Consider the following 15525-nt stretch of genomic DNA (forward strand, 5'->3'; position numbering starts at 1 on the left):
CCTGCAGCATTTAGACAACATAACTAGTACTCGGGTCCGGGGATGTATGACATATTTTCGTCACCGTCAACCACGGTGAGCTCCACTCGCAAGACGTTTACTTCCCGCTTCGAACAACCAGCCAACAGTCGAAACGACGAGGAAATTCCTGCCAGTTGGTCTGAGATGTGGGGTACCCGTTCAACGTCCGCTGCAATGACGAAGACTAGTCACGGCAGGGCTGCACGTGGGGTTCACGGCAGGTCGTTCAGCGCTTCTCCAGCGTCTGCCCTTCCTTCATCGGCACTCCAACACCCGATGCTTGATCAGAAACAGCCAGCACCTGTTGTCCGGTGGCCATCGTCGTCTGCCAGAGGTAGATTATCCAGCTCAAAGTCGACCCCAGAGCACTCACCTACATCGTCGCGTCCGCCATCTCCGGGACTTCTGTTACTAAACGAGGCGTTGAGTGACAGCATCCTTCCGACAGTGCCCCAACCTGCGCGACTGCCTCCATGTTTTTCGCCTGCTCGCCTGCTCAGTCGACCACCTCCATTACTCAGTAATCTGCTCTCCACTCTCCCATCAGCATCTGTGACTTCCATTCCACCACCCATTCATAATCATGATGGGCTCCCCGCATCTTCCACAGATCCTGCGGCTCACCTCTCTGAGACATGTATATCGCTCAACCACTCCCTACCCACTCGTTCATCCATCGATACACTGCGTTCGATCCATACATCTACCGTACCACAGTTTGCACCTTCTCCCACTCCTAGCAAATGGTGGTTCCAGAGTGATTCGGACTCCGGTATCAAGGAGAACGTTGACAAGCTCCTGAATGAGGAAGATCAGGTTTCGTCTCTGAATAGAATTCATCAGAAGTGTATGTTTGTCATTCTTCACACATAGAAGAGCTTGACTCACTATTTGGATGTAGATCGTGCACCAAAAGCCCCAGTTGTGTTCTGCCATGGACTTCTTGGGTTTGACACCGTAACCGTTGGACCTTCCCTTGCACCCCTACAGGTTGCACATTGGCGTGGTATCAAGGAAGCATTGGAGGCAAATGGTTGCGAAGTTCTCATTACGCGAGTACCTGCAACAAGCTCTCCTGTAGAGCGCGCAAAAGTTCTTGAGAAAAAGATCTCAGATGTCTATCCTGGCCGAGCTGTTCATCTCATAGGGCACAGCATGGTAAGCTGAGCACTGAGGTCGAAGGTAATCCTTACTAACATATTACAGGGCGGCCTCGATTGCCGTTACCTCACAACGCACCTCTCTCAACGCAAGTTCTCCGTGATAAGCATCACAACAATTGCCACTCCACATCGTGGCTCCTCCTTCGCGGACCATTTCATGTCGCTCGCTTCGCAACATCTTCCATCTGTCCTTGCGCTGCTCGAGCTATTGCCAAACGGTGGCGGCGATGGGAAGGCATTCGAATGTCTTACTCTGGAAAGCATGCGCCGCTTTAACGAGGAGACACCTAATGTTGAGGGTGTGCGATATTTTAGCTGGGGTGCATGTTATGAACCAGGGCTTATTGACACATGGAAATGGCCACATAGTGTCATCTTGGAGAAGGAGGGTCCGAACGATGGGCTAGTTAGCGTTGAATCAGCCAAGTGGGTGAGTGCGACGAATTGATTTGGTATATATGGCTTTCTGAATACGCATTCAGGGCACATATCTCGGTACCCTTTCTCCGGTGAACCACCTAGACCTTGTTGGATGGACGAATGCTGCGCGATATACGTGGGCGTCAATTTGGGGGAAGGATATTCCGTTCAAGCCTGCTTCTTTTTACCTTGGTGTTGCAGACTTGCTGGCTGGAGTGGAGGAGAGCGAGGGTGACGAGCATATGCTAGAGGTTGAAGGTCAACGGGAGAGAATGGAGAAAAACCTCTTGGGTGGCAATCCATCTCCCAGGTCGACGCCAAGCCCGCTGCTGAGGATGCACCCTGCACTTGGAGAGATGGTATCAAAAGTGCAAGAAGAATCAATATCCGTACCCCGACGTCCTTCCCCACCAGCAGAGGCATCAACATCTTCGACAGCTCTTCCAATGAAGCAGAAATCTTTACCCCCGACACCTCCTCAGGAGGAGACTTCACCTACATCACCCACAAAACCGTCAACCCCGTCTGCACATACGGGACTATCGCAATTCAAACAAGACTAAACCACTTGCACGCATCGTGCCATACCCTTAAATACAAGATTAAGTATCTGCCGCATTATTAGTCGTATTGTATTCTAAATGCTTACCACCGAGATTCAGCACTGTTTAGTGATTGATTCTGTCTCACGGAATAAAACACGTTTCATCCGATGAGTGAGTGGAGTAGGACAAATTTACCATGACCGGGGGGTGGACCGGAGAAGCGGGGGATGTCATATCATGAGACAAGTGTCCCAGCCCATCTCACCCAACAAGCGCGTATTATTCTTGTCTGGTTCGCCAACTCGCCCATTTAATAGCTTCGATCTTCCCATCGTGCCAAGGATTGCTGAATCTCAACTGTGACACTGACATATCCCACTGAAATGTCGCTCGAACAACTTTCGTCGAACAAGCACTACGAGGGGACGCTCGCAAAGTACAAGTTTAGAGTACGTCGTTTGGCAGTGGCGGTAACGCCACGCTGATAATGATTCTACCGAGACTAGTCTGCTGCTCTGGGCGATACATATACCCAGTTCAATATCTTCCTTCCCGCCAACGCTGCTCAGGGGAAGGTTCCCGTCCTTGTTTACCTTGCGGGACTGACCTGCACGGAGGATAATGGGTGCGTGTTAAACGCCCGTTCGCTGACCCTGCCAACTCACATGACGGTCCGCAGGGCCCAGAAAGGCAGCTTCATGCGCGATGCGGCAGCTCAGGGCATTGCACTGCTCTTCCCCGACACCTCCCCGCGCAACGCAGGTATTGAGGGTGAAGATGTAGATTGGGACTTTGGCAGTGGTGGGTAATCTCTGATCTTGATGCTCATCCTTCCCTGATACGGCGGATAGGTGCTGGCTTTTACCTGAACGCAACGAATCCCAAGTGGTCGAAGCATTACAATATGCTCAACCATATTACTCAAGAGCTCCCCCAGGTGCTCCAAAAAGCAGGCTTGCCTCTCGTGCGTCCCAGCGTTCCACCTTCTTTCCTATATGCTGACGTCAATATTCACAGGACTTCACACGCCAGTCAATCTTTGGACACTCGATGGGCGGACACGGAGCGCTGACGCTGTACCTCGCGTCACTGTTATCAGGGACGAAGCAATATCGTAGTGCATCTGCGTTTTCACCAATCTGCGAGCCGTCCGAGGTGCCGTGGGGGACGAAGGCATTCTCTGGGTATCTTGCAGGTGGTGTTGCGGAGGGGAAGGACCGATACGATGCAACAGTCATGATCGGGAAGGTGAAAGGGGCGGTGAATATACTTGTGGATTATGTGCGTGTTTTGTGCATTCATTGCCCCTGGGCATCAGAAAGGGCTAATATAGTCTGCAGGGTACCGCGGATAATTTCCTGTACCAACTGCACCCGGACAAGTTTCTCGAGGCTGCGCGTGTGGCTGGGCATGATGAGGTACAGGTACGAGTAAGGAAGCAGGAAGGGTACGATCATAGCTACTACTTCGTGCGTCCCTGCTTTTTCGATGTTACCGATGATAGGATTAACGGAATGGGTAGATATCAACATTTGCATCAGACCATATTCACTGTGAGTTCTGATATATGATTCAGGGATCAGTGTCACTGATCCGGAGACTTGATGTAGTCCATGCCAACTTCCTGAAAGCGTAAGCTGTACGGAGAAGGCAAGAAGCTGTTCGAATGGAGATGATGATAAGTGGGCGTCAGTGTAATGGACGGCTTACTATACAAGTACCGCACTAGTGATCCTGAGAAATGGTCAGAAGCTTGATGCTGGACTGTCAGGATAACGGGCGTGCCTACTAAGGGTGCCGAAGACGGCCGAGTGTGGGGAAAAAGTGAGACGGTTTCCCGTTAGTTCCAAATGGAGAGGTTACTTTGGAAAGATTGCAAGTAGACGGCCGCACAGCGCCGTTCACTGCGGTGCTCACGAATAGCCGTTGCGAAGGAGATATGATGAGCAGATTTTATTTCCTTGTGGATGAGGCATGTAAGGAAAATGTAAGTAGGTGGTGGTAGTGGTGGTAGTAGTAGTTGTAGTTAGAGAGGAAAGCAAATAGCTGCAAACTTGTCGGATGCAGAGCAACTTGGACTTGCTCCATCAGCTGCCCGCTTACCATCAACTCAACTTTCGAAAGCTTTCCTAATTTCCTTTCCCTCAACGACAAGTTCATCATAGCCCCAATTCTCACATACTCACTTTTAATCCCTCAATCAAAATTTATTAGCCAACCATACCGTCCATCCTAGTAAACAGAGCACGAAGAATGTCCTTCTTCTCAAGGAAGAAGCAGCCTAGCGCAAGCCAGCTCGCTGCTTCATCCGTCACAGTAGCTCAGACTCCAAGTCAAGCTCTGGCGCAGCTGGCTGCAAAGGACAACGCTGCTCAACTTCACCACCTACGGGATAATGATTCGTGAGTCTCTCCATATCAACTTTTCCTCTCCCACAGCTGTTCATCGTCTTCTTCATCCCTGCCATCTTGAAGACTCAGTTCAAATAACACGAATGGCCCTGCCGTAGCCCTCGCTCAACAACAACGCCAGCAAGCTCGCGGAGCAAGCCCCATCATAACACAACAGCCGCCCCAGTCACAGCAGCAACAGCCGCCACCACAGGCTTCCCAACAGCCTCAACAGCGGCCAGCTTATCCCTGGTCTGCACGCCGCTTACTCCTCCCTCCACCACTCGTAATCCCTAAGCCTGGCGTCGCCGCACCAAATTCACCTTCGCCTTCTCCATTCCCTCGGTATGGCCATGCACTTCCGGCAACAGCCACTACTTCGGGCGAGTTGTATCTTTTTGGTGGTCTCGTCCGCGAAACTGCCCGCAATGATTTATACCTTTTCTCTACTCGCGATCTGTCCGCGACTCTCGTTCAGACAGGTGGAGAAACGCCCTCACCGCGAGTCGGTCACGCCAGTGCTATCGTTAGCAGCGTTCTCATTGTATGGGGAGGCGACACCAAAACAGACCCTCTATCCGATCAGTCAGAAAAACAAGATGATGGCTTGTATCTTCTGAATCTCGGTGCGTTCATCCTAATTGTTCACAGAAACCATACTTCATGTACGCCCCAGTTTCGCGAGAGTGGACTCGCGTATCTATGCACGGTCCTGCACCCGCTGGACGCTATGGCCATGCTGTTACTATGGTCGGCACCAAATTTTTCGTCTTCGGAGGTCAGGTAGATGGCGAGTTCCTGAACGACCTTTGGTCATTTGATCTTAATACTCGTAAGTCCCGTTCAATTTAAGCTTATTTTCCTAAACCTTATGTCCTGTTATGTTCTTAGTCCGAACACAAACAGCTTGGGAGCTGTGTCAACCCGTCGGAGCCGCCCGACCTGCCCATCGCACAGGACATGCCTGTGTAACATACCAAGATCGCATCATCGTGTATGTTCGATGTTCACTCAGGACTGACTCGTATTCACGTTTCGCAGGTTCGGAGGAACAGATGGTCAATACCATTACAATGATACGTGGTCGTATGACACTAATACCAAGACCTGGTCGGAGCTGCAATGTATTGGATTTATTCCCTCGCCACGGGAAGGCCACGCAGCCGCTGTGGTTGACGACGTCATTTACATATTTGGCGGGCGGGGTGTAGACGGCAAAGACCTTGGCGACTTGGCAGCGTTCAAGATGTCAAGTACGTGATTTGATGAATGATTGGCGGGCGTGATTCTGAGCCTATCGCGTACAGACCAGCGGTGGTACATGTTCCAAAACATGGGTCCAGCGCCTAGCGGCCGTTCAGGACATGCTATGGCGTCCATGGGAACTAGAGTATTCGTTCTTGGCGGAGAGTCCTTCACGCCAACCAAGGGCGATGACCATGGAATTATTAATGTTCTTGACACCAGTACGCGACCGCTTTTCTGCACCAATGACACTGCTGACGGACCACTCAGAGCACATCAAATACCCTGATTCAAGCAAAGCACCCCCGGCCGAGAAGGCTGGTCGAAAATCATCTACAACTCCTACACCCCCGCCAGGACAACCTGTAACAGGAAGCTTTTTGCCTAATGGTACCCGTGCCATGTCTCCGACAGGTGCTCCACAAGACGCAGACGACCTTCGCCGGGCTATATCTCCTCCAGGAACCCGGCCTGGCACTCGTACACCGAATGGTGCACCTGTGCAGTCATCTCCTAATATCAAAGGTAAAGCACCGTCACGCCCTCGAAGAGATGATGGGGACGTGTTCGGAACGGATGACGGGAACGGGACAGACACCGGTGCTACTGTCGAGTCTATTCCTACGTCCCGAGATCACGCACCATCTCCAGACCAGACCCGAGCACGGAGTCCCAACTCCTTCAGTGTTGCCACCCGTGCAATGTCCCCCACATCTCAGACTGGATCCGATCCCTATGGCAGCGCACAGCCACCTAACGTAGCCAGCGTGGCACTAGGCGGTCTAGCTGCACGAAGTCCATCACCCGTTGTGGATCGTAGCAGGCCTCCCCTTGATGCTTTCTATCACCCATCATCTGGTTCTCCCGGTGCAAACGGAAACGGGCATGCCCAGGGGAAATTCGGTTCAACGGGCAATGTGACAGCTGACCTGATTCGGGATTATAAGGCCAAAGAGATGGAGGTCGAAACGTTGCGGAGGCGTGAGGCTTGGATGAAGACGGCACTTTTGAAGGCATCCCGATCGGGCTTTGTTCAACTTGACGAAGAAGCATTAGAAACCGAGGATATTGACTTCCAAGATGACATCAGTGAGGATCAGAGGAAGCTTGCTGACATGGTCATGAATTTCAGGCACTTCAAAACCCAGATGCAGGTGTGCTTTCCCCTTCCGGGAATAAATGAAACTTTCTAACGGAGACACAGACTACACTGGCCAATCAAGCCCGCGAGGCTTCTGAACGCATTGCGGATGCTGAGCGCATGAAGTCCGCTGCGATCCAGGAAGCTGCATACTACCGTGCGAAGCTTACTGCCCACGAGGCATCTGCACCTGGCGAAGTCTCGCAAATGGAGCGGGAGCGTATCTCTGAGCTCGAACGCCACCTTGCCACTTTATTGGCGGAACAGACTGCACAGAAGAAGACAGCGGACGAGTTGAGTGACTCGCTCGCCTTGCAGACTACGCTTCTTGAGCAGGCTGAGGCACGGTCCTCTGACGCCAGCAACCGTGCTGATACCTTGGAGGAAACGCACCACCGTGTTGCTCGCGAACATTCTGAAATCCGCGACCGATATGTGGATGTTGAGGCCGCTCTTCGAGATCACGCCGATCGACTTCTTGGCCAGACTTCGCTGCTTGAGCAAAAAGACGCTGAGATTTCCCAGGTCAAGAGACAGGTTGAAGAGTTGACCCAACTCCGGGATCAGCACATCCGCGCTCTCGATCAAGCTCGTACGGCACTACAAGCCGTAGCCTCCCGTTCTGAAGAAGACCAACGCGCTCGTGATCAGATCACTCAGCTAGAGGCAGATATCGCAGAATTACGTGGCGACTTGGAGACCCGCATGTCCGAAGTGGAACAAGCGAGGATCAGGCTTGCAGAGGTCGAGAACGCGTGGGCCAAGTCTCGTGAAGAAGCTGATGCATTCCGTGCACTCACCACTGGCAGTCTTGGCGAACTTCTGGACTCGCATCGTGACCTCAGGGCAGACGAAGACCGATTAACGAGAGGACATACGGAGAAAGTGGAGGCCCTGGAGGTGGAAGCTGCTTCTCTACGCAAGATGCTGAAGGATGCCACACAGCAGCTGGAGGAAGTACAAAGGGACCTCTCAGAGGAACGGCGCAGGGTACGGCAAACAGAATCCGAGCAAACACTCCTACGATCGCAAATTGTGGGCCTCCGAGCGCAATTATCCAGCTCTGTCTTGGAGCAGGGTCGTCTACGCAAAGACCTTGCGGAAAAAGATAATGATCTACGGGGAGCGTTGAAGGAGACAGCCGATACCAATATCCGCCTGGCAATGCTTCGGAACTATCTTTCAGAAAATGGAATCATTCCAGATTCGGATGAACCTTCCTCAAATTCTTCACGACTAGCAGACCTGGAGAAGCAGCTGGAAGAACGCACCCTACTGTACGAGCGCTCAGAGCGGGAACTCAGCCAAGCCCTACGAAAGAAGCGCGAACTTGAGACGCAGTTGAGTACCATGTCGCAGCAACAAGATAGGGCGAGGTCCTTGCAGAGTCCCGTGAACCAAGGTGACTCAGACGCTGACGCGCGCGCCCTTGAAGCTGAACGGAAACTCGAGGAGACGGAACGAAGCTATAAGGCACGAATGCGCCAGATGGAAGAAGACTATCAGCTTGCTGTGCATTATGTAAAGTGAGCTTTTCTCCCCGTATTTATACATGTCCCAGGTCTAATCGTCCATCACAGAGGAACCGAAAAAATGATGCGAAGGATGAAAGATGAGGTTACGAGGACGAAGACTGCCTACGCTAGCCTGCAATCAGAGCTGGACACTGTTCGAGGACGATCCAGCACCGAACCGCGACGTGGGGTTAACGGTCGCAACACCCCTTCAGACGACAGTCATGACCACCTTCGCGGGCAGTTGATTGATGCGCAGAAGCAAAGTCAGCGTTTAATCGGTGACAACAAAGATCTCCGTCAAAGGATGGAGACATTGGAGAAAGATCTCGATATCATGAAGGATAACTTCGTCATCTCTCAACGGGAGTTTGATGAACGCCAGACTCGTGTGGAGGAGCTAGAGTTGGAGCTGGAGAGAATGAATGCTACCCTCGCAGTTTATCGCGAAGGAAGTGGTGCCAGTTTACTGGAACAGCTCACCGTCGAAAACACCAACCTCAAAAGGGAAAACGAACAACTTTCGCATAAAATCCACCTTCTCCTGGAAGTCGATCAGCCCCTCAAACGACCATCTAGCATGACGAGCTCAGAGAATTTTGAGCACTTGTCGAATGAACTGGACGATTGGCAGCGGCAGATGGCTAGTTCGTTTGGCGCCCGGCGACCACTCAGCGACTTCGAATCTCCATCTCATTTGATAGGACATGAGCGAACCCGGTCGCGATCGTAACACTTGTTTTTTTTGTGTCATTGTTATTTTTTTTTGCTTTGCACATATAGTTATACCCTTATTGCCTTGATTGCTTACCGCCGCTCATGCTCACACTCATTTCGTTTCGTACTTTTACGTTACTTCGTTGCTTCCTCGCTGTTCGACATTCTCCATATATATTGTGACATGCATCAACTTTTGCGATATCCCGAGTCTGGCTCATTGTGGTCCAGATGCAGCTTTTTGTGTCCATTCAACTGCCTTCTGTTTGACAGCCGATGCACCTTCTTCGTCCCCAATCTTCCGCTCCAGTTCAAGCCACTTCTTGAAAAATGACCTTTACACGATATTAGCGTATACAATCCCGCAAGGTAGTGGAACACGTACTTTGCCTTATGGCTAGTCATTTTAATGGCAAACACACGATTGAAGATGTTTCTGCGTGACGTTAGGCTCACTGTGTTGGGAGGTAGATAATGCTCACCTTAACGATTGAATATCACCTTGCCCTGCCTCCATATCCATATAAATCGACCATAGGTCCCAGCGTTTCGGATGAGAGTCTACGATCCCTTCGAATATAGTCTTGCCGCGTTCCGCATCGCCGAGTTTATATTCTAGCTGAGCAAATTTTGATATTGTCTTCAAGTCTGTACCTCACCAGCCTTAGATCAGAACACAAGAATGCCACTAAACTACTCACGCTTGCGCTTTTCTAAGCTTTGCAGTGAACGCGGAAGCAGTTTGCGTGCCTGCTCCAAGTTTCCACGACGCAAATAATGTTCGCAAAACAGAGTCCAAACTTTCGAACTGTGGCCGAACTTCTTACAGGTCCGATTGTGCTGATCCTCTGCTTTCTGCGTGTGTTCGTTAGTAGAGTAGTGGAGCCGAGATTTTAAAAAAACTTGCCTCGTGCTTCTCGCTCTGATCTAGGATGGCCGCCAGGCGGAGATGGACGGTCTTGGAGTCATTATGCCGGGCAGCATCTTTGAAGACGGCCTCCAGCGACTCATCGGTGCCATAGACATTCTCAATGTTCAGTAAAGCAATCCAAACATTGAGCCGCTCTTCCTCCTCCCTGAAACTGATGGTCTGAATTGCTCGTCGACCAGTCTCCCGCGCTTTATCGATTTCGGATAGTTGGAGGAGGAAAGACATGTACTGCACCCACAAGTATGATGAATTTGGGGAGCCCAGGAGAAGCCGCTCAAAGTCAGCATTCGACTCTGGAAGCTTCGAGTGCATGTCAGCAGTGAGATCCTGCTCAATCTCTTTCTTCTTGCGCCTTTTCTTCTTTTTGCTAGACTCATCCTCTTCACTGCCTTCGTTGTCGGAAGATGCTTCGTCAGATTCCGCATCAGACCTAGCGGCATTGGAGAACCAAGAAAACCCTTCGACTTTCAGAGGCGCAGCCTGTTTAAGAGTAGGGGATCTCGGCGTCGACTGCGACTGGGTGGGCGCAGCCTTCTTTTGTGGCGGTGGGCTACTACGTATGCTAGCCATTGCTTTTGAAGGGACGGGCTCGCGAGCATGAGACGGGCGCAGTGACGGAGCAGCTGTTGTTTTGTGGACCGCTACCACACCCTCTGCGACAGCACTTTTTGTAATGTCGCTGCTATCGGTCACCTTGGCAGCTTTTGATGATGACGCCTGACGAATGCTTGCGACAACTCGAGGGGGATTTAGGTCAACGGTTAGAATTCGTACTTTGACAACTTTGCCCGCAACAAACATGTCCTTCAGTTTGCTTGAATAGTCACTGCAAAGCGTCAATCAAAAGCAGAACCAACAGCAAAAATTGAGCAAACCTTGCTTCGCGAGACGGCACAAATGCTTTGAGATCGTTATAAAATTGGACAATCAAGCCCTTGTCCACAACTCGGTACACTACTGCATCTGTGATCATCCCGACCTTCGCCTCCTCGATGCAGGTCAGGACTGGCAGTGTAGATTCAATCAACGTCTTTTTGGCAGTCAGCTCAACTCTCATGCGTTGGGGGTCGACGGCAAGAACCTGCAGATTTCCTTAGCATGCATGGCATCTGATGATTGCGATCGCGTACCCGACATTTTATGCTGCCTCCGGCCTTGAATCTTTTTGATGGATGCTTGAGCGGTATATCTGCGTAGTGAATTGGCCATATGACACCGTCCGCGTTACAAGATATTGACACGAATAGGGCGGAATCGGTAAGGCGTTTAACAGTGCCTTTCAGGACCTCTCCGACCTGTAAATCGCCTGCTTGAAGGAACCTTTGATCTAAAATTGAGGGTCGGAGAGAGAGCTGCAGTAGCCCGTCCAACGGATAATAGCCTACGACACGCGCTCTATGGATGGTGTTCAATCTCCATGGGCCCGAGGAGGAAGAGAGCGTTGGAACATGACCATCAGACGTGTGAGATATCTGTCAAGGAAGTGGAGTTAGTCTAGGACAATATATTAATGTAAAACTTTACATGAATGAATCCATCAAGGTGGGGTTGCACTTCCACAACGAGTCCTCGTTCCGGCTCTATGCGTTTCACAGTAACGGCATCCAGGATCGTGCCAATGGGATACACCAAGTGAATGGCGGCATTCTCCGAGACACCATTGATGGAGAGTTTTTCTTTCAGGTTGACAATGTGATCCAAGAGCGATACGGAAAACTTCGGGGGTGAGCTTCCGGCAATTTCGTACAGTATTCGGGCCTTCACTTTCTGTCCAATCTTGAATGCTTTGGCAGGGTTAGTGGGCACGTTAAACTCGTCAGCTGTCGCGTCAAAGAAGCCAAGCATCTGTAGCTTGAGACCACCTGGTGAAATAGCGGTGATCAATGCTTGAGCCAGTATTCCAGGCAATACAGAGGTCACATTGCTGACTTCTGTGATCTGTGAATTAGGACATGATGAGGAACATCGCAGATCCTGAGCAGCAAGACTGACTGAAGATGATTGTATGCCTCGAGGATCGACCGAAGCTGTGCATATTCTCTCGTTGCTAGACATCTTCACGACCGCAATGTCGAGCAGTTGGCCAACATGAAGCTTTGAACTGTCAAAACTACCTTTTTTGGCCTCTTTGAAGGATAGAAAACCAGAGGAGCCCTGAACGCCGATGTCAAGAATGTACCCATGGTCTTCTACACTTTGAACAGCCGCTGAGAGTGTCTATGCGAGGCTTAATCGTGACAAAATGATGTGATCTAAGATATTGCTCACAAAGCCAGGTTTGAGATCTGTTTTAAGGACTCCGGAGTTTACTGCCTTGGGTACAAGACTCAACTCAATGCGACGACTAGCTTTCACAGCTTCATCCCTTAATTTTCCGATGGCAGAAACGTCCGTAGATCCCGATGCATGTACATTGGTTACAACTGCGCGGACGTATTGTCCCGCACGGAAGAGTTGAAACAAATCGGGCACTTCCGTCTGAGAATCGGATTCCTCGTCGTCAACAGATTCGGTATCTGAAGGCTCTTCTTGTTCATGCATTGATTCGAGACGACTAGTCAACTGGGAGGTAACCTGTGTGATGGGAACGTGACCCATGAGTTGGTTCGGCAGGGATATAATGAGAGCCAGTGGTTGTATTGATGCGATTTGGCCAAGTAATTTCATACCAGGAACTACGCGCTGCGAATGCAAGACTGAGCCGGCATTATAACTTCATGAGACGAAAATTACCTTGTAATTGAGATGTTCGATGCGAATTACATCTTTCTTCGGTGTAATACTCGCCTTGCTTTTGGCATCAGATCTACTCTTCTTTTTTTGAGACTTGCCAGGCGCCTACAGCAAAGGCTACTATGTTGAGCTCATTTGGAGTAAGATAACAGAACTCACAGTAAATAGCTCCTCGTTTGCTTCTTGTGTAGCTTCAGCTCGGATAGCTTTGACTTCTGCAGCTGTTAAGCTAGTTCCACCTCCTCGTGGAAAATCGACCTCCTCATTCATGAGATTTGATACCAATTGGACAGGTGTTTCCGGGACATCTGTTGACCTGTCCTTCGCGAGTTTGCTTTTTTTGACATTGCGGGATGAGTTATCTTCTAGAGCACGTTTCTGGCCCGCCATATTCTTAGTAAATGATCGGGTTGGTGGGTGTCAACAACACAGCACGGAGGTCCGACCGTCCGACGCGTAATTGCAATGGAAGGGGGAGCTCGAGGATACCTTCCCTACAGTTTTAACTTTTGCCGGTACTCGAGAAATTCCAAGCAGCTGATTATGTCAGCATTGAAGCAGTCAGCCATTTTGGTAAAATAATTCATTGTTCATCCACCTTTATCATCGTACCTATGGGTGAGTCGCTCTCGTTCCCTCTTCAGAACTGTCTTTATTAATATTCCTCAATATTTCTAGATTTTCAAGTAAGTCATATCTTCTTATGCCTATCTAAGAACACAATTTCACCTTGTTCCACTGGCAGAACCGTGTCGGCTCCAAGTTTGGTGGAGGTGGTGTCGCTGGAGCTTCGGAGACCAACGTCGACAGGCGTGAACGTTTGCGCAAACTTGCACTCGAGACAATTGACCTTGCCAAAGTACGCTCTTATTCGCCCTGCACTCCAATGATAACTTGACGTCCCGTTCAGGATCCTTATATTTTAAGGAATCACTTAGGTGGCCTCGAATGTCGTCTCTGTCTGACGCTTCATACCAATGAAGGTTCATACCTGGCTCACACTCAGGGAAAGAAGCATCAGACCAATCTTGCTCGTCGTGCGGCTCGCGATGCCAAGGACACGCAATTGATGATTGCTCCCACTCAAAGCAATGTGCAACGCAAAGTGTTCCTCAAAATAGGACGCCCAGGCTACCGAGTAACAAAAGTGCGGGACAAAGATACTGGTAAGGAAGGTATGATGGTCCAGGTTCACCTTCCTCAAATCAAAGCGGACGTCATCCCTCGCCGACGGTTTATGAGCGCTTGGGAGCAAAAGAGGGAGCCTCCGAACAAGGCATACCAGTATCTAATCGTAGGTCCATTCCTTCCCATTCCCAAGTCACATGATGCTTATTACTGCTAGGTGGCTGCTGAGCCGTACGAGACAATTGCTTTCCGCATTCCTGCCCGCGAGATAGAAGATGAAGCTGACGATGCCGGATATTGGAATTGGTCATATTGGGACCCTGACACGAAACAGTATAGCTTCCAGTTCATGTTCCGTTTGGCTTATTGATGCTGCCCGCTGCTCACACAATGTTCTTTTCGCGTCGTAATTGGATCCATTTCCCTCCTGAATTATGGGATTTTTTTTGCTGCGCTAGGTGTTGTTAATGTCAATTACCTCATGCATTACCTCCGAAACAGGATGTCTCAACTCCAATACCACGTCGTAAACAACTCAGCGAGCACTATGGTCGCCACAACGTATAAGCTTCTCTTGACTGCAAACGGCACTCATGGAGCGCCTCAGGGCGAGCATGGAATGAGACACCTTGAATCTAGATCGGTTACAAACTCTCGAAGTACACGCCTTGTTATCATGATATTCATGAATCAACTGGTGTATCGAGCGGTAAGTGACAACAGGTTCTTGAGTGAGGCTGGGACTGACCCTGTAGCACTACCTTCTTCAGCTGTTCTGTATTTTTCACCGTCTCCCAGGCTCTCAGCGCCGAAGTTCTTACTGCGGTCTCGTTTTACTTAGCTCATGGGAGTAGATTGGTCACTACCTCGCTCAAAGACTTGTTTGGGTCGAATGCGATGTGGGTGATTTGGGGCAGCTGTGCTTGTCCAGGCACTACATGGATCAGTCGATTCTTCGCCAAGAATGCGCTGCTATTTCTGTTCATGGATGCTAACATTTATTTATGATCCACCTCGCGGGATCATGAGGGACCGAAGCCGTATCAGCCTGAATTACTCAACCCGATACCAACTAGAGGCGCAAACTTAGGGCGATAACACCCTCAACCAGGTGGCTTATGCGGCGGTCATAGGTGCGCCTCGCTATTGTTGGAGCGGGACTTATATATAATGGTTCTTTGTACGCAATCATGCAGTGTTTTGATGTAACGCCAGGGAAACAAATCATGATGTGTAGTATCGCGCATCATGATCCATGATCCATGATGGATGACAATGTTTGCGCATGTTGCTAGTGCAATCATTCCCCAGCTTGATTGACTCCTGCCATGATTCATGCATCACGCGCTCAGTAATCGCTCATGTTTCTTCTCCCTACTTCATTCTCAGCTGAGGTGTGTAAAATCACATTGATCATCAAGCTCTTGAGAAGGTTGATCAGATCAGAGCTGATGAAGTTGATGTTACTGTTACTGGCAGCCTTGGCTCGATTGCCTGCGAAAATTTGGTTGCAGATCTCACGCATTTTCGTCCCGTTGGAATAGCTGCAACAAGTAGCTGACCCGCCTATCGAGACT

At 50.2% G+C, this 15525-nt stretch overlaps 5 protein-coding genes across 5 annotated transcripts; 4 read left to right on the plus strand and 1 right to left on the minus strand.

Moving 5' to 3' along the window:
• Positions 1-2598, plus strand: DEU56DRAFT_769595 (Alpha/Beta hydrolase protein). The gene is made up of 5 exons (XM_041351342.1): positions 1-868; positions 923-1179; positions 1228-1614; positions 1667-2421; positions 2491-2598. The coding sequence occupies exons 1-4, from the start codon at positions 43-45 to the stop codon at positions 2165-2167; spliced, it is 1971 nt and encodes a 656-aa protein (XP_041214345.1). The 5' UTR covers positions 1-42; the 3' UTR covers positions 2168-2421; positions 2491-2598.
• On the plus strand, positions 2325-4195 carry DEU56DRAFT_373072 (carbohydrate esterase family 1 protein). Its single transcript, XM_041345914.1, has 8 exons — positions 2325-2598; positions 2656-2774; positions 2829-2950; positions 3001-3113; positions 3167-3430; positions 3490-3618; positions 3672-3702; positions 3760-4195. The coding sequence occupies exons 1-8, from the start codon at positions 2533-2535 to the stop codon at positions 3783-3785; spliced, it is 870 nt and encodes a 289-aa protein (XP_041214346.1). The 5' UTR covers positions 2325-2532; the 3' UTR covers positions 3786-4195.
• Positions 4196-4402: 207 nt separating this feature from the next.
• DEU56DRAFT_868232 (uncharacterized protein) lies at positions 4403-9172 on the plus strand (the record flags this gene model as incomplete). The annotated part of the gene is made up of 9 exons (XM_041355470.1): positions 4403-4465; positions 4838-5165; positions 5216-5371; positions 5446-5533; positions 5581-5792; positions 5847-6005; positions 6055-6938; positions 6989-8451; positions 8506-9172. 9 exons carry the CDS (start codon positions 4403-4405, stop codon positions 9170-9172), a joined length of 4020 nt encoding a protein of 1339 aa, XP_041214347.1.
• Positions 9173-9283: 111 nt separating this feature from the next.
• DEU56DRAFT_372848 (uncharacterized protein) lies at positions 9284-13347 on the minus strand. Its single transcript, XM_041345912.1, has 12 exons — positions 12980-13347; positions 12821-12925; positions 12356-12769; positions 12080-12304; positions 11612-12025; positions 11218-11559; positions 10963-11168; positions 10064-10913; positions 9858-10011; positions 9639-9804; positions 9542-9592; positions 9284-9491 (listed from the first exon to the last, which is right to left on the minus strand). Exons 1-12 carry the CDS (start codon positions 13208-13210, stop codon positions 9374-9376), a joined length of 3276 nt encoding a protein of 1091 aa, XP_041214348.1. The 5' UTR covers positions 13211-13347; the 3' UTR covers positions 9284-9373.
• On the plus strand, positions 13286-14644 carry DEU56DRAFT_947720 (uncharacterized protein; the record flags this gene model as incomplete). Its single annotated transcript, XM_041359069.1, has 6 exons — positions 13286-13319; positions 13382-13438; positions 13499-13506; positions 13566-13679; positions 13731-14114; positions 14166-14644. 6 exons carry the CDS (start codon positions 13286-13288, stop codon positions 14316-14318), a joined length of 750 nt encoding a protein of 249 aa, XP_041214349.1. The 3' UTR covers positions 14319-14644.
• Positions 14645-15525: the final 881 nt, after the last annotated feature.

Source organism: Suillus clintonianus (assembly GCF_016758775.1).
Source record: "Suillus clintonianus strain FC179 chromosome Unknown DEU56scaffold_4, whole genome shotgun sequence".
NCBI lineage: Eukaryota > Fungi > Basidiomycota > Agaricomycetes > Boletales > Suillaceae > Suillus > Suillus clintonianus.

Excerpts from the sequence above, each read along its gene's own strand:
- DEU56DRAFT_372848 (XM_041345912.1), bottom strand. The coding sequence starts at position 13,210 with ATGGCGGGCCAGAAACGTGCTCTAGAAGATAACTCATCCCGCAATGTC. Across the intron at positions 12,305-12,355 it reads CAGATCTCAAACCTGGCTTT|ACACTCTCAGCGGCTGTTCA; the intron begins GTGAGCAATATC and ends AGCCTCGCATAG. Across the intron at positions 10,012-10,063 it reads ATCAGAGCGAGAAGCACGAG|AAAGCAGAGGATCAGCACAA; the intron begins GCAAGTTTTTTT and ends GAACACACGCAG.
- DEU56DRAFT_769595 (XM_041351342.1), top strand. The coding sequence starts at position 43 with ATGTATGACATATTTTCGTCACCGTCAACCACGGTGAGCTCCACTCGC. Across the intron at positions 869-922 it reads GAATAGAATTCATCAGAAGT|ATCGTGCACCAAAAGCCCCA; the intron begins GTATGTTTGTCA and ends ATTTGGATGTAG. Across the intron at positions 1,180-1,227 it reads ATCTCATAGGGCACAGCATG|GGCGGCCTCGATTGCCGTTA; the intron begins GTAAGCTGAGCA and ends AACATATTACAG.
- DEU56DRAFT_373072 (XM_041345914.1), top strand. The coding sequence starts at position 2,533 with ATGTCGCTCGAACAACTTTCGTCGAACAAGCACTACGAGGGGACGCTC. Across the intron at positions 3,431-3,489 it reads TGAATATACTTGTGGATTAT|GGTACCGCGGATAATTTCCT; the intron begins GTGCGTGTTTTG and ends TATAGTCTGCAG. Across the intron at positions 3,619-3,671 it reads ACGATCATAGCTACTACTTC|ATATCAACATTTGCATCAGA; the intron begins GTGCGTCCCTGC and ends CGGAATGGGTAG.